This window comes from Glycine max, chromosome 5 (genome assembly GCF_000004515.6).
Source record: "Glycine max cultivar Williams 82 chromosome 5, Glycine_max_v4.0, whole genome shotgun sequence".
Lineage (NCBI taxonomy): Eukaryota > Viridiplantae > Streptophyta > Magnoliopsida > Fabales > Fabaceae > Glycine > Glycine max.
This window is the reverse complement of record NC_038241.2, coordinates 4,917,578-4,935,829: the sequence shown is the minus strand read 5'-3', so window position 1 is coordinate 4,935,829 and position 18,252 is coordinate 4,917,578. Positions and strand designations below refer to the sequence as shown.

Sequence of the window (18,252 nt, the reverse complement as noted above, 5' to 3'; positions counted from 1 at the left end):
GGATGCTTTTCTTATTTCAGGTAATAATATCTAGATAAGTTTTCCTCGGAAAGAAAAAGGCAGTAAAAGATTTTAGCAATCAGCATCATCCTTGTGTATCAGTATCATAACATCATTCACATGCATTAAAAAAAAAAAAAAAGGTGTTCCGTTGTAAAAAAAAAAAGAGAAAAGGAGTTCTATAAATAAGGGCAGTTATGCATTTTGAAAATTCCCGCAAATATTTGTGGCAACAGACAAGCATCCAGCGCAGCATCCACCACGTCCGCAAAAATCACACACCGCTTCCCTGTCCCCTCCCCTCTCTCACATCCATTTCACATCACTCTACACTAACAGAAAAACAGTCCTCCGCTGCCGCCAATCCTAGGGTTCCGGTGACAATGCTCCCCTATGGTTCCATTCCGGAGGCCGCGGCGGCGCTGGGCCGCAACCTCACCTCCGCGGAAACCCTCTGGTTCAACTACTCCGCCTCCAAGTCTGATTACTTCCTCTACTGCCACAACATTCTGTTCCTCTTCCTCGTCTTCTCCCTCGTCCCCCTCCCCCTCGTCTTCCTCGAACTCAAGCGCTTCTCCTTCGTCGCTTCCCACAAGATCCAACCTAAAGTCCGTTTGTCCCTCGCCGAAACCTTCAAGTGCTACAAAGACGTCATGCGCATGTTCTTCCTCGTCGTCGGCCCCCTCCAACTCATCTCTTATCCTTCCATCCAGGTTCCCCTCTCCGCGCACTATCTTTTAGTTTGTTAATTTTGTTTGAAATGTCACTTTGGGCATTCGAACCCATAACCTCTCCCTTTTTCCTTCACCTTCACCGTCACCGTGATTTTTTTATTTATTGATTTATTAATCACTTTTTTCTTCTTCTTCTTCATCTTTTAGATGATTGGGATCAGGACGGGGTTGCAATTACCGTCGTGGAGGGAGATCCTGTCGCAGCTTCTGGTCTACTTTCTCGTAGAGGATTACACCAATTACTGGATCCACCGGTTTCTGCACAACGATTGGGGTTACGAGAAGATTCACCGCGTGCACCATGAGTACCATGCTCCCATTGGATTTGCGGCGCCCTATGCCCACTGGGCCGAGATCTTGATCCTCGGGATTCCCTCCTTTCTCGGGCCTGCCATGGTTCCTGGTCACATTATCACCTTTTGGCTATGGATAGCCTTGCGCCAGATTGAAGCCATTGACACCCACAGCGGGTAACAAAAACTTACTTTCGATCTCTAACAGTCCCTTGCTCGCTTTTTCTCACCTTTTTCTTTTTAAAACCTTCATTGCTTTATTCTAATTTTCCACTGATAAAATGCTTGCCAAGTAATAGAAATCTCTTATAGCTAATGTGCTGCATTTTTTGGAAAGAAATCTGGATTCTCTCCATTCAAATTATGTATCAACAGTAATACAGTAACTGTGTGGATGTGTGCAAATTTGACTGCACTGAATCAGGGTTCCATCTCTTCCTGCTTTGCGCACGGACACTCCGTTCTGTTCTGTTCTCCTTTGTTTCATCCGTTTAGATTTAGTGGAGGCAAAGTGTATTACTTTTTCTTTTTTAAACTTTATGTCCTTTTTCCGTACTATCTTTGAACTGCACCTAAGATTTATTACTGTTACTTGTGACCTATCTACCAAATTCTATCTTGTTTGGTAACGCATTTTGTACCATGGAACTAAGTACGTGTTTGGAAACGGATCACCGATGTGGTTTTTCACATCAAAGTGTGCTTTTCACATCATAGGCATGAGGTTTTTGGCCTCAGAATTTGTTTCCAAACACGCTCTAATAGTTGCTTTTACGTTGGCTTGGTTTGGGTGTGAATTTGTGCGTATGTGAATCCTGGATGGTAAATCAAACACGCATGTAAACACAATGATTTATTAGCCAAGTTTCCGATTTTAACTGAAGAGAAGTCTGGACGAAGGTTGAGGAGCATTATATTTTCTGTTTGTAATCATTTAATAATGTGAAATCATTATATTTGATTTGATTGAGAGTTCTGTGCCGAAGAAGAAACTTGGTTACGAACTTGTGGGACCTCTGTAGTTTATCAGGAAGCAAAAGTTTCTTGAAGGGTTACTATTGTAGGGGAACATTTTGTTTGTTGTGATCAATCTAGCAACCACAAGTTAAAATTGAAATTTGTCTTGGACAAACCTTTGCTAGTTTTTGCATTAGTACATATAATGTTCTTAATCATGCTGAGAAATGGATCTTTCTGGTGTTTGCTGTCTCAACAATATACAGGTCAAATTGTTATTTGTCTAGGACAATTTGCCAATTTTTGATTAAGTAAACTACACCAAGAAATAAATCTTTCTGGTGTTTGCTGTCTCAGCAATATAGAGAACTAGTCCAGGTTGATGCAAAACTGAGAGTCAAACTGATTTCTATAAAGGTTTTGTTTATAGAAGGGCACAATTATAAGGACGATGGTTAATTTTGCGGGGATGGAATATCCTTGTGGTGTGTCCAACTTGAAGTTCCTAATAATTGCTGATTTTGCCTGTAGGATTTACCAGAGGCCACTCTTTCTTTCCCATTGATAAACACCAGCATACTCCCCTCTCTCCTTTCTCCCCTTTATGAGAAGTTTGCTCATCATTCTTTAGTTCCTGCATTGTAATTTTGGCACCTGGCCTTATATTGTATTGCCGACCTTATCATGTCACAGGTATGACTTTCCCAGGAGTATCACAAAATATATTCCATTTTATGGTGGCGCTGAGTATCACGATTACCATCATTATGTTGGAAGACAAAGCCAAAGCAATTTTGCTTCAGTTTTCACATACTGTGATTACATCTATGGAACTGACAAGGTTATATCATCATTCTGGAATTATTTTGCTGCATAAATATCTGCACAGTCTTTCCACATGTCATATTGATTTGCTAAGATTCTACTTTGTTTGTCACAGGGATATAGGTATCAGAAAAAAATACTTCAGAAGGTAAATTTATAAGCTTTGTCATTGAGAAATGTGATTGCTTCTTGTGACTTCAGTTACATTAAGAACCTTTTATTTTGCTTAGATTCTGTTGACACTTCTCTTTTTGTTTTGGACAATTTATATAATATGGGTATACTATATGCAATGATTGACTTTTTCCTCCCCATCTCTGTTGCTTTGTAAATTGATTTAGTTGAAGGAAGAGTTGGCAAATGGTGTTGAGCAGAACGGAGGATCATACAAGACTGACTGAGAGACTGAAGTGTCCTAGGTGGTTTCAGAATGCATTGCCTGTTGACTCTTTGGAACCACCAAAATTCTTGTTGACAAATATATCTGTTGGTGGTAAAATATATGTCTTTGGTTAGCTTCAGGGTGGATATTAGTAGAATGGAGCTTTACAATTTGTAGTCTCGTGTTAGAAGAGGGGGCGCGGGAGGAATTTCTTCTGTTGTCATGTTCTGGAATACCAACATTTTGGTTTTGGTTTCATGTCTGTCAGAATGCTCCTTCCCCAATGGGTTGTAAATTCAGAATCTTCTTTTGTCATGTTCTGGAATTCAAACATTTTGGTTTTGGTTCATGTCTGTCAGAATGTTCCTTCACCAATGGGTTGTAAACTCAGAAATACTATGAAATAGGCTTCCTCTGCTCGGATGTAACTCGAAAATTATAATAAAATTTGGAAATTCGGTTTTATGAAATTGCACCAAGTGTTCATAATCAGTCCCTCATATGTGCAAGTCTGCGCGGTTGCTTGCTGATGGCTACAATTCTGTGCTGTTTGGTTTGGTTTGTGCAATATCTTATGCACGGAATTTATTTAATATTGAAATTTGAAACTGGTTTAGTGGGTGTTTGGATTGACATTTATTCACCTTTCAATGTGTATCCGAAGTTAGAAACAACAGTTTACATACTCAAATTATACCATCTGTCCATGTCCAGTTTATAATTTTCAGTTGAACGTGATAATTTTTCTTTAAAACTATATTCTCCACAAAAAAGGGATCAGGAAGTTTGGAGCGTGCAAGTATAAAATTTGACATTTGAGTTAAAAGCCATCAATAAAGTTTCTTTAGATAAACGATGTGATAGGAATGAGAAGGTTAAACATCCTATAAGTGAAGGAAAAATATATAAATTTTAGGTTTAAGGTTTTGGATTAAAATGTGGTGTCAAGTTCAATTATGTAATTATTCATGTCTCATTGGTAAAAATATTTTCAATATTTACCCCTTTGATTGACCAACAATTGGTATCAAAGTCGATGGTTTGATTTGGTAACCGATTCGGATGAATAAAATGGAGGCGATAGATCCATGGACGTTGGAATCTCTTGTATCGAAAGTGTACTTGGCGAGTGAGTTCATGTATGAGGGCCAAACAATGGGTCTCACAGTGTTGGAGTGGTACAAGGTATTAGAGCATGTTGGTGACAATGGTTAGGTGGGTCAATACAATCATGATTAAGCTCTAACGGTCACTACTGAATACTAGTGGATTGAAAATGACTTTCATTCGAGAAGGAGACTATCATGTGAAAGAGATTCACATTTGAGGAAAAAATTATTGAAGTACAAGTGTGAGGTGAAGTCCTACATTTTATATCAATGAGAAGGTTAAATACCATATAAAAGTGAAGGAAAAATTCATAAACCCAAATTTTAAAGTTTTGTGTTAAAGTGTGATATGTAGTTGCATATGTCCCATTAATAAAAAAATTTCCAATATTTACTCTCCTCAATTGTCCAATAAGAATTTATTCAAGAATTCTTATTATATGAAAATTTAATCACATATATCTGATTGTGAATTTAATTAAAATAAGTTAAAAAATATTTGGACAACTTTATTAAGAAAGTTAATGAAAATATTTTGTTTTTTTATAGGAGCTTATTTTCATAATTCTTAACAAGTTATTCATGACTTTTTTCAAATGTCCCACTCAATATACCACACTACAGTATGAGAACATAGTTATTCATCTTATATTTTGATACAAATGAATTCTACAAGTGCCCGTCTAGCTCAGTTGGTAGAGCGCAAGGCTCTTAACCTTGTGGTCGTGGGTTCGAGCCCCACGGTGGGCGTTTATTTTATTTTATTCAAACTAATTCTATTGTTATGAGATTCTACTGAGCGACCTCTTAGGCCCACTGTATATTAGGTTAGGTCCAATTCGTAATTATTGCCCAAAACCATCGATGGATCGTGAAATGTGATTTTTTCTCTGACCAAAAACCAAAATAGTGGCGATTTTCTTCGCAGTAGTGGTCCATATTCTCCGTTGCACATATTGACTTCAGCACAGATAAAAGAGTTTTTTTTTCTTCCAAAAAGTAAAAACGTCAAAGCAGAGAAATATTAATATAAATATGGTGTACATGTCTCAGTGTTGTTAATTTTCTTCTCTCTTATCCTTACTCCTTAGTATTACCATTAAGTGAACATTTCTTACATTGGAGTTGGAATTGAGGATGATGAACTTATTAATCATCCCATGTAGCTTCCAGCTTATGCAGGTAATTCTTCTAATGGAAGCAGAAAATCTCCCAGAATGTCACCGATTATTGAAGCCGACAATCACATGGTCTTTGTGGCCAGCTGTTTATAATCTAAACAATTTTCATGCTTCAAAGTTTTCAGGATATGTTGCCCATGATGCTTGCTTTTTTGTTTTTTTTTTTTCCACCACTTTTTATAAAGTCAGTGAAATTGCAAATGTGCTTTCTCATTGTTCCAGACATTCTGTGTATCATTGTATCATTTATAAATATGAACTTCCCACTATTTTCCATACGCGTGGGTAAGAATCACAACGTAACCATAGGATCCGACCCGAATCCATGACCAAATAAGGAGAGAATATTAAGCTATTTAGAATTATCATTATTTTTTTATCGATAAATATTAATTTTTTGATTTTGTTAGAAATATCAGTCCAAAAATCTGAATCCACAGTTTTTTTCCTCTCTATCTTGTTTCCCTACTATACATCTCCACGGATTATCATTATTTTCACTAATCTTGGAAATTTTCTTCTGCTCAACATCCGAAGAAGTATATTCCATGTGTATCACTAATTTTTTTTTTACTTTCTTTTACACATAAGTTATATATGGATATTAATTAGAAAATTAACATCCTCTGAGAGAAGTGGATCGGTGGCGGTGTTTAAGTCAAATCAAATTTAAGATACGTGATTATACATAATATATATATATATATATATATATATATATATATATATATATATAATATAATATAATATAATATAATATAGGCTTTCTACCCATCACTAGAACTCGGCTGAAATAAAAGTTGTTTCTTTTTGCCTTTAATTAGTTACTGTTTGTGTCGTAGTGAAATGCTTGCATTTCGTGTGTTTTTTGCCTCCTTTTTTGTTCTTCGTATTGGAATATTGAAGAGTCTCGATGGGTGCTGAGAATCAATTAATGAAAATTCAATCGTGATACAAATTCAGGAGGATAAACAAATTAAAATTTATTAACAATTTTGATAATTTCTTCTTGCATTGTGAATTACAAGTATGTGATGCAAAATTAATAACGAGGATTCTAATTCGCATGTGTATGTAAAAACTAAAAACTGGCTGAATGGGGCAAGTATGGTTGGAGCTTGAAAATATGATTGATTGTGCAGTTGTATTTCTAAGACCCGTGACTACATTTTGGATGGACTTGTGCGGATTTATGATAGCTAATCGTTTTTTAGAACTAACTTGTTACGGTACGATAAATAAATGGGAGGACTTTGTGCATGTCACATTATTGTTGATAAAGGTCATCAAAGAGTGTGAGGTTCGTGCACTGGTTCAATATTTTCATTTTCTACAAGTGACTTAATTAATTTTGGTTTAAAATTGTTGATAACTGACAATGACATCTTCAGGAACTTCTATTTTCCCACTCAATAAGTGAAGATTGCATCTTTCTTGTTCAGTCAGATGCAGAAGCTGATGCTGCATGAATATTGGATATTGCTATTTGCTAGACAGTAAAACTTAAGTTTATTTTTTAATGTTGTTTAACAGGTTTAAGAACAATATTTTTTTTTTTATAATTATCAAAACTTCAAACCTCTTAGAATTTTGTTTCGGGCTGCATGATATTTCTTAAAACAATTGCTCAACACTTTATTGTTTTTGGTACACTTGATAGTTTTTTGGGTACGTGCGTAACACTTTTATTTGGAGGAAGAGTGAAATATGAAAGAAAGAAATAAAAGAAAAAAATGAGATGGAAATAAAAAGAAAATAGAATGGTTTATATATATAAAAATAAAAAAAAAAAGTCAAGAAAAAAAATCTGTCAGAACTTTTCACTATCATTAATGATGTCATATTTATTAAAAAAATTAAATTCTCATTATTAGAAGTTTTCACTAGCAACTCCAATTTCTCAAGACCACATCAACTGGTTTATTTTGGTACTAATTAAAAGAACTTCATTATTCTATATAAAAAAAATCCGATGATAAAATGAATTAATACCCGACACTGACCTCAAAAATGAAAAATACGAGAAAGAAAAATATTCGACTTTTGTAAACTGTAGTACTATATATTTTTCAGATTCTTGTTCATATGTTGAGATGGAAAGAATTACCATATTCTTCTGGTTCCAGTGGAAGAAAATAAAAGCTAGCTAGGAAAAGGACTTATATAGCAGAAACTAATGAACACAAATTTCCTATAGTAAACATAAGAAAATGACACGCTTAAAGAATAGAGCGCACATGCCATTGCTGAAATGATCACACACAAGAGAGTCTATGTTTAATTAATTAAGGCCCAATTGTAGTTTGTTCAGTGTATAGGGAAGACAAAACCCAGTAGGCATTGTTTAGCAATCCCATCCCAAAATTATCTGTTTTGTTTGTATTACAGATCACATCACATGCCTTTTTATTTTATTTTCTGAGCATTGGGTCACCAGAACAGCACAATGAAGTGTAGAACTTCACCTAATTCGGGGCTTGATTAATACACATTTGAATTTCTATTCAAAATTGACCAATGCGTGCCAGAGGGGTCTGTTTCATCTTTTTACGTATTCAAAAATTGCTTTCATTGGGAAGGTGGATCATGGATGCCAATTTTTTCATCCGGTTATTGACTCCTTCAACATTGACTATTTGCACCTTCTGATTCGGCAATAGTTGTGTGGTCTGTACCTTTGTGTAACTGTCATATATTACAAGCATGCTTGAAAATATGCTTATAATTTATTTAGGTTAAATGTTACTTTTTTATCCATTATGATTTTAGTGTTGTTCCATTTTGGGACATTAAATTTTAAAGGTTTTATTTTGATCTTTTATGTTTTTAAAAGTTTCATTTTGATCTTTTTTTATTTCCGTTAACAAATTTTAATGTGTCATTAACTTTTAATTTTATCTATTTAGAATGCATTCAATCACCTATTTTTTTAACCTTCATCATCTTTTTCAGCAAACTCCATAACTACTACAACACAAACAATACAACCACGGTCAACCACTGGCCACTCATATCTACATCCCATGCAACACTATAATCATCATCAACAAATAAATTAGATCTACAACCTCTATCCACAAGACAACACCATGGTGCCTTTCTGTAACCACATAACGATTCAACACCAACATAGGTTAGAAATGTTGGATCCTGACGATGATGACAAACTTTAGTTTGATGTCGTGGTAGTAATTTTGAATCTTGTATCAATTTGCTAACAAAAATAAAAATGAAATTTTCAAAAACATAAAATATTAAGATAAATTTTCAAAAACATCAAATATCAAAATGAAACATTTAAAACTTAATGTACCAAAACAAAAAAAAAAACACTAAAACTTCAATGTCGTGATAATAATTTTGGATATTGTGTCGATTTGCTAACAAAAATCAAAATGAAACTTTCTAAAACATAAAATATCAATGAAATTTTTAAAAACATAAAATACTAAAATAAAACTTTTAAAACTTAATAGAACAAAAGTTACATTTAATCATTTATTTACTACTAAAACTTAACCACTTGCTAGATGATTTATGCAGCGAAACTAAGGATCTGCTTGGGTAGAACGAAATAAAATGCAATAAAAGTGAATTGAGATAATTTTTTTGAATTAAAGTATAATGTAAAAATATGAGTGTCATCTCATTTAATGATCATTTAACTCATTTTCAATTTCCTTTTACTACAAAAAACCAATTCTAGTTTTCTTTTTCTTTTCTGGCGGGTTAGAGATGGTAATTACTAATGAGTTTTCTGTTTATTCTTTCATATTATTGTCACAAAAAAGGTGCATTGACGATGCTTAATCTACTAAAAAACAGTAATACAGTTTAATCTCATTAATTTAATATTGGTAAATTGCTGTCACACTGTTTCAACTTATGTACTGCATGTTTGTTTTGAAGCGTTTCCGATCATGTCAAAACAGACTCCAGCAACTATTGACTGCTTTTGTAATGCGCATCAAGCTGGTGAGAATGAAAATCCAAACATGCTAGCAGTATTACACAGGATTTCCTTTTGACATAATGCTCACATGAGCACTGCAACTTAAATTTAAGCCAATTCCATTACCACATATCGTGGGGTTGAATTATATAATTGAAATAAGACTATATATAATATCTATTGGGTAAGTAAATTTTCATGTTATTAAATTAAATAAATATCTGAATAAAGGTTTTGAATTTTTTTTATTTGTTATTTACACTTTTAAAAACTAGTGAATAAGTTAACTACTTTAAGTTGCTGCTTGGTATATTTATAAGAATAGAAACTACCTTTTTTTAATCTATGAATGCGGATTTTTTTATATTAATTTTAAATTCTAATCTAATTTTTTCATACCTCGGTCTAGGTTTTAAATGATTCATTAGGCAAATCCACTAATCATATAAGTCTAATAATTAACAATAGATAATTCTCTTATTTTTAAGCATAATTAATAAATAATTTTTTTATTTCTAAGATAAAAATATTTCATTTACCATTCAATAGTAGATCAAAAAGGTTTCAGATATCTCATACCACCTATATAAGATATGTTATCTCTCTATCCCACATATTTCTATTCTAACTCTTATTGACTTGAATGTTAGAGTCATTGCAAGTAACATCACACCGTCAACAAATAATTTTCATGGAAGAACCATTGCACAAAAACAAATAATTTAATTTGACAAACAAAAGTTTCAAAACAATATTAGATTTTGAAAACTATGTTAGACTGTGTGTTTCTAAACAACCAACACACAATTTAATATGGTTTATAGAGTTTGAAAACATGGTACGAAAGGCTAGTGTCTTGAAAACTTGGTGGTTGTTTTACAAAATCTCCTTGCATAAAACCATTAAAAAAATTTATATCCATTTCAAAAAGTTTAATGTTTCTATATGTAGCAAATGCAAGTAAGACCATAATAACTTTTATTTTAACTACAAGTATTTGGTAAAGTTTGTATCCTTTTTGTTGGTTAGTCTTGAGCTACTAATATTGTTTCTTACAACTTTGAGTCTGTTTGAATACAAGACTAAAAGTACTTTTGAAAGCTTCTTTATGGGAAGAAAACTTTATATTTTTAGTAGAGAAACTTTCATAAGTACCATAGCTTATATCCAAACAAGCCCTTTACCATCTTCATCAAGCTTGTTGCAAAACACTCATTTGGTTCCATTGACGTTTTTGTATTTAGGTTTATTGGTTTAGGGACTAAGGTCCACACTGTTTTTGACGAATATGTTGAATTCTTCTTTTATAGCCAAGATCAGTCCATCATTTGTTAGTGTTTCTTCCATGATCTTAGGTTTAAACTCTGAATATAAAGCAAAAAAAGCATTTTTCATAAGAAAAACAATTTGGTTCTTATTCCTTTAGTCTTTTTACCAATGATAAGATCTTTTGGGTGATGCACATAAAAAACTTCCAATCATGATAAGTATGTCATTCTAGTTGACTACTTTGGATCGTTTATTGAGATTGATTATCTTAGATTTTTTTATTGCTTCTAACAATGTTAAGTGAACCAATCCTCAAATTTACAAATTTGTTTTTAAGATTTGATATTCTCTTATTAGTCATTAGTTCATCATTCAATCTAACATGAATAAATTCTTCTACTTAGAGTTAAATGAGATTCTATATGACTTTAAAATATATCGGTATACAAGAAAGATTCATTTATCAATCTTGAATCAAACTTTTTAAGTTGATCCTTTTTGTTTAAAATAAAACATTCACATCTAAGTTGGATCTTCTACCTCCACATAAGATTTCCTATTAAACTATGATCTTATTAATATCTTGTGTTTGAGTAGTCATAATATCTTATATCGCTTAAGAGTCGAGACCAATAATCGTTTATAAATATTTTCTCCTTTCAACCCACTAAGATGTTTTTATAAGAATAAAATTGTGATATTGAACCAAACACCTAAGCAAATAATAGGTGAATTTGAGGTCGAAACATCATATTTTAAACATAATATGTCATATTAACATATATAAAATCATTTCAATATGTTTAATTAGGTAATTTATAATGATAGCTAGTTTTTTAAAAAAATAAGTAAATAATTATCTTTTTAATTGCATAGATATTAAAACCATGATAGTATATAATAGATTGTTGTCAAAATTTTTGACCCACATCATCACAAAACAAAAGGAACATTTTAGGGGTGGGGAGTTAAGAACAAATTCTATTAAATAATAATTCTTGTAAAAAAATAATCTTATACAAAAATTGAATTCATCCACATGTGTTGCATCATTTCTGTCCTAAATCAACAGGAAAAAAAATCATTGTTGTCCTAAGATGTTCTAACACGTTTTTAGTAATTCTTTTTTTAATGCTTTTTCACAAATTATTCAATGTATATGATCCGTAAATATTTTATATCATTATTCAAATATTGCGCTGACATTATACCAAATCAAGTATTGCATTGGGAAATCATTCAACTTAATATATAAAATGAAAATCAAAACGTAAAAGTTACTCAAGTTGTCTCGTTGTACGATCTACAGTGCAATACTTGTTTCATGTTTCACAACAAATTGAATAAACTATTTAGGAATAACTAAGTCTTTTGTTCTTAATTTTAGTTTTCGAGTTCTCAGATAAAAGTTTGAATAGTAAAATTTCTTGATTTTTTTTTTCTGGTTTTAGTTCTTGAAATAAAAATTTAATTGATTAAGGTCATTAAACTTTTTTAAAAAATAATTTTTAATCCCTTAATAAAAATGAAATCTTGTTATTTTTATTTATTTAATATGTATACCGGTACAATTTAGTATTCCATTGGGATGGTCTAATACTCATTCAACCACAACCTAGAATCTCTTAGGCATGACTTAAGATCCTTTTGACATAACCTAGTACTCTTTTGGCCTGAACTTGGAACTCCTTTGGCATGACCTAAGTCCCTTTCGACGTGGTTTAGCCTAAACCTGGAACTCCTTTGACATGACCTATGCACTCCTTCGACATGGCCTAGCACCCCTCTGGCCACAACTTGTAACCCTTTCAGCATAGCCTAGTACCCTGTTGGCAACCATTCCATTGAGGTTAAGAAATTTAACTTATCTTATCTTAATATTATATTAACATTGTCATGTAATCCCATATTACACCCCCTCAATTAATAGGGCCGACTTAAAGTCCAAGCAGCCCAAGCAAGGGCTTTAGACTCCAAAAAAAAGGTCCTAATTTTTTTTTAGTACGAATATACCTAAAAAAAATTATTGTAAAATTATATTTGAAAATAAATTTTAATTAAAATATTATAAGTAACTGTTAATCCTTTTATTGGTACCGTAAGTAACAATTAATGAGCAACAACTCTTCACCAATGTCATAACTTTGTTTAAAAAAAAGAGATTTAATAGTTAATAGCTAAAGAAACCCTAAAACTTTTATTTTATTTTGAGTAAATAAAAGACATTATTCTCAAATTTGCTTTAAGTCTCTCAAGTCTTTGAGAAGAGGTAAAACCCATTATTATGTGTATATAAAGAGTTAAGTTCTCAAGGTAACACACATTTTTCTATCCACTCTCATTATTTTTAGTGTCTAGACCTAACTAACTTGAGTGTGGGAGTGCCTTTTACAGGCATCTAACCTTTCAAAGGATTGTTTCATTGAGTGCCAACGACACATCAAAGTGCCATAAGGAATAAAGTATTCGACCATATGACAAGGAGTAAAGTATTTGACCATCTTTAAACAGAAACAATATGATTTCAAGAATTAAAAACCAAAATTTTTAAATAGATAAATAAATTTGACTGGTCAAACTTTTATTAAGGGACTAACAACCTTAATGAAAAAGTTGACTTTTTATTAAAGAAATACAAACTCAACTAGTCCATTACTTTATTATTTGTCTTAAACAAGGAAATAAAACAGTTCACAAATACTAGTAAAATTAAAATGTTTAGGAAATTAGATTTTCATCGAAAATTTCTTAAATCATGAGTAAAATATTGTTAGTTTAAACATGTTTTAATGCAATAATTTTTTTTTAGTCTGCAATTTAAATTTTTGATGATCTTGATATTTACCATCACTTATTTATATTACTCTTATGAGATAATGACTAAAAATAAAAATTACCATATTTCGTAAAGACCCAAATTAAAAAACTAAAAACAAAAACAAATATATTTATGAAGTCTACAACAAAAATTGTTATATTTTCAAATATATAAAATCAAAATTGTTATTATATTTAAAAATATGAAATATAATATTGCTAACAACAACTTCATGGTTGGGAACAAAAACAGATAAGGACAAACATTACATAGATAAAAACAGATATTTGTTACACAAACTAAAAATGGAAATTGTTATATTTGCGTAGAAATTTAATATATTTAAGCCAATATTTTTTGTTTTACTTTTGTCCAAATTGTAGTTTTGAGTTTCTAATAAGTGCAAAAACAAAAAAAAAAAATTGTTATGCATGAAAAACAATAAATATCCAATTAGTGTGCATTAAATTTAATTTATTTAAAATAAAATATTTTAATTTATAAAAAATATTTTATTCAAATTAATTTTTTTAACATATGTTGCAAGTATAATATTACTATTTTTAACATGTGTAGCTATATTCAAATCCTTAGAGTACAGTCCACATAGTACTTCCTCTGATCAAATTAATTAATTTATCGAGATTAAATAAATAAATTAATTAGTAGCATTATATTTATTCTAAATTATATGTTTTTCTTTTCAAAATTATCTCTGATGTCAACGACACATGCTTTCATTCATTTTTTTTCAAATATTATTATTAGTTTTAATTTCTTTAATATCTCTTATCATTGTTATATTTATAACTTTAATTTTTATTGACTATGAATGTAAATAGTGAAAGTAAAATTTCCAAAAAAAAAAAATAGAATCTTTCTTTACATATAAGTACTTATATCATTTCATTCAAAATTCATAGAAACTATAAAGACTAGTAAAGATGAAGTCATACTAGCCAATTTATGGGCAACACATTGACTTGTCTCTTGATAAAGCCAATAACAAAACTTGGATTATTTAATAACAACTTCCTGCATCATTCATCTAACAGGGACCCTAGCTCTGAATGATCAACAACAAATTTATTAACCTTATGGAAAGTAGTCTTATTTTCCACCTTAAAATTAGACTTTTAAAGAGCATAACACATTAATGTATTTTCTTTACTATTTATTAAACTCTGGATAATTCATAATTAAGAATATTTTTATGAAAAATAATTAACACATGATATATTATGGATTGAGTCTTACCGAACATCACCTTTTAAATTAGGTCTTATAAGAAAATTAGAAATATTATCTTTTTCAGAATCAATTTGAAATTCGACAATTTTCATGTTCTCAATATATTTAATGAAAAAATTCATGAGAAAAATCTCTAAAAATGAAAATAAAAAGAAAAAGTTATTCATTTTGGTCTCTGTAGTTGCACAAAGTTTACCTTTTAGTTTTATGCATTTAAAAATTATTTTTTTAATCCTTGTGCAAGCATTTTTTCTAATTCTATTTTAGTTCCAATCATTAAAAAAATTGACGTCATTAACTTATGCTAATGTGACATCAACATGTGTTGAAAACTTCATTTTAGTCTATATATTTGCACTATTTTTATGTTTTGGTCTATATAGTTGTACAAACTTTACATTTTAGTTCATACACTTAAAAACATCCCTTTTTGGTTTTATTTTGGTCCATGCCATTAAAAAAACTTATTAATAGTGAATTGTGTGGCATTGATGTGTGTTGCATCCTAAAACTATTCTTTTAGTCCTTATATGACCAATTTTTTATGTTCTAGTCCCTTTCAATGCCCTTTTTATTTCTTTTTCTTCCTTATTCTTTTTCTCTCCCTTATTCGTTTCATTTTTTTTCTTTTTTCTTATCAACATCCCCTATTTTTTTTCTTAATTCTCACCGACCATAAATAAGAGAGTTTTGATATTGTAGAGATCATATGTACTTCTTAGACAAGACACGTAGCCTGGGAGAAGTGACTTGTGTTAGCACTTCTTGCAATGACAAGACTTACTACATTATTTTAATATATGACCGTTAGAAACATGAAAGTTGTCATTTAATTTTTCTTAGATTACATAATGCTTTCGCCATGCATTGCCAACAAAAAACTATCTTTATTGGCGATGCATGACAAAAGTGTTTTCATTTTCAAAATTATCATAGTTTAACAATCATCAAAATAAATCTAGTAGTTTCACATCGTCAATTTTGATTATGTGGCACTATTAGAGAACCTAGAGTAAATGGAGTTACATGACACAAATATCCAAGCAATTGAAACGATGTAGCAAGACCTTGCCATTACAAGGATAAATTATTACTCACAAACTACCTCGTCTTTTCTAAGAAGTGCAACTAAGCTTTGCAATCTCAAAACTCTATGAATTAGGATAAATGGGAATTAGTTAATGAAAACGAATTAAAAAGAAATAAAACTCACAAAATAAAAGGAGAAGACAAGTATTGAGGAAAAAGAAAAAGGGGAAGAAGAAAAGACAATCATGCAATTCATTACTACAAGAAACCTTTTAACAACAGTTCTGGAAGGCCAATGCAACATCACATTAACACCCGTTATCTATGTTAATTTTTATTTTTAATGGCAAGGACAAAACATGACCAAAAGTGATTGCAATGGGCTAAAAGGGGCAATTTTTAAGTTGGGGACTCAAAGCTAAAGTTCGTGCAATTACAAAGACCAAATAATTAAATTTCAAAATAAAAATAAGCATACTAAAAAAATTCAACTATATTTTTACTTAGATTTAAATGTTTTAAATTTTTTCACATATCTTTTTATTTGGTTTTGATCTCTAAAAAAAAAATGTAACTTTCAAATTCCCAACATTTTGTTAGTGTTTCCTTTTGGTCCTTGGTATCAACTTCTATTGATTTGCTGCTAATGTGACTAATAGATTGAGACTTCACACACTCAAATTAGTGAGACTATTTATGATGAGTTTGTGATTAAAATTCTAAGTTAAGTTCCAAATCAATTCTTTGTCAAACCAACTTCATCACACAACTGATTTGCATCATGTTAAGGGGATGACGTACAAGATGATGCATCAAGTGAGTGATTGTGTGCACACATTAAAGCTAATATACAATCATCATGAAGAGTCAATACATCAACATATTTATTTGGAATTCCAAACCCTCTAGGATGTGGACAATCTAAATGTGTTGAAGAGCCACAAGATGTATGATCAAAACAAAGAAATCTATGCTCTTCTCAACTTCATAGACACTATCTGAAAAGAAAACATAATCTACACGAGAAACAACTGACAAATCTCTTTTATCAGATTCTTCAAGGGCTGACATAACCTCGATCCACATCACATCATGCACAAGAACATTAAGTTGTCAAATTTGGCAATAAACTCATAGAAGAAGGTAAAGATTTGGGTCATTGGATTTTAAAGAAGATGATGGATCCATGCACTTAATCAATAGGAATGATTGTGTACATTAGTCTGAAGAGGATCAACATTGACAACAATGATGAGCAATAGGATGCATATACAGGGGAGCATGTGAAGCTTTAGGATTAGCTTCAGAGTTCTACATCACACATCATTAGATGAGGGTAAAGGTTCAAAGGATGTTCTCCTTTGTCATGAACCCAATTTGGTAAAGAACTAGTTTAGTAGATTTCGTCTACTCTGAGTTTGATTGGGTCAAATTAAAAAGAATGAAAGAGAATTCACAATAAATATTTAAATTAAAATAATGTGTGAAAATATGAGATCTATACCAATTTTTAAAAATTTCCCTTCAATTTCCTTTCATTTCTCAACATCCAAATCCAAACCTCTATATTTTAACCCTAAACTTATACATATTCTTACTAATCTTACATGACATAACTCAAGTGTTACTTTTTTAAGTCCCATCAATCACAAATTAGCTTAAGTTGATGATAATAACTAAACAAGAGTCCTAAAAATGTCAGAAATTTAAAGTTACAAAAAATTTAAAAATACTAAAACCAAATAGAGCTATATTTGTTAATAGAAAATATTTTTAAGACTTTTAGTCATTTTAAATATATAAAATTTAAGTTAAAATCCTTTGAAATAAAAGTGCATGATTAATATACAACTTTTTTTTATTATTGTTCAATCATAAACTATGAATTTATTATTATATCTCTTACTTATTTTATATCAATTAATTTTTTCTTTACATTATTCAAAAAATACTGTTCAACTAATTCTTGATAATGGAAGTGGAAAAAATGTTTTTAACAAATGTTAATTAGTATCTAAAATACTAGTTAAGAAATTAAAAGTAATATTTTTTTATTAAAATGCATCAGTAATATATTTTTATTGTAATTTTTAATGTGCTATTGGCATGAATTTCAATAAAAAAATTCATTTACTATTATTTTAAGATATTATTAATGAAACTCAATATTTTTATTATTACCAAAACTTCAATATGATAAAAACTGAAAGGAACATTAAGAAACTCATTAAAAGTCATAATAAAACATAATATTCATGTTTTAATTAAAATGTTTCACATTTAATACTTTAGGCTAATTAGAGCATGATTAACACTTGCCTAAAAGCATCAATTAATTAATACTCACCTAAAAGAATTCAGCCCACAAAACAAAAAAAATGATTAAAAACAACATAGAGAGGATAATTTTATGGCTAAAAACAGCATTATAAAAAAAAACCCGAAAAAAAAT

General features: G+C 30.6%; 1 protein-coding gene and 1 non-coding gene across 2 annotated transcripts; both read left to right on the top strand.

The window, feature by feature from the left end:
- The first annotated feature begins 202 nt into the window (after positions 1-202).
- LOC100793785 (methylsterol monooxygenase 1-1) lies at positions 203-3,661 on the top strand. The gene is made up of 5 exons (XM_003525724.4): positions 203-713; positions 882-1,204; positions 2,678-2,825; positions 2,925-2,957; positions 3,151-3,661. The coding sequence occupies exons 1-5, from the start codon at positions 384-386 to the stop codon at positions 3,208-3,210; spliced, it is 894 nt and encodes a 297-aa protein (XP_003525772.3). The 5' UTR covers positions 203-383; the 3' UTR covers positions 3,211-3,661.
- Positions 3,662-4,977: 1,316 nt separating this feature from the next.
- Positions 4,978-5,050, top strand: TRNAK-CUU (transfer RNA lysine (anticodon CUU)). The gene has a single exon. It is a non-coding gene; the product is annotated as a tRNA-Lys (tRNA).
- Positions 5,051-18,252: the final 13,202 nt, after the last annotated feature.

Excerpts from the sequence above, each read along its gene's own strand:
- LOC100793785 (XM_003525724.4), top strand. The coding sequence starts at position 384 with ATGCTCCCCTATGGTTCCATTCCGGAGGCCGCGGCGGCGCTGGGCCGC. Across the intron at positions 714-881 it reads TCTCTTATCCTTCCATCCAG|ATGATTGGGATCAGGACGGG; the intron begins GTTCCCCTCTCC and ends TTCATCTTTTAG. Across the intron at positions 2,958-3,150 it reads AGAAAAAAATACTTCAGAAG|TTGAAGGAAGAGTTGGCAAA; the intron begins GTAAATTTATAA and ends AAATTGATTTAG.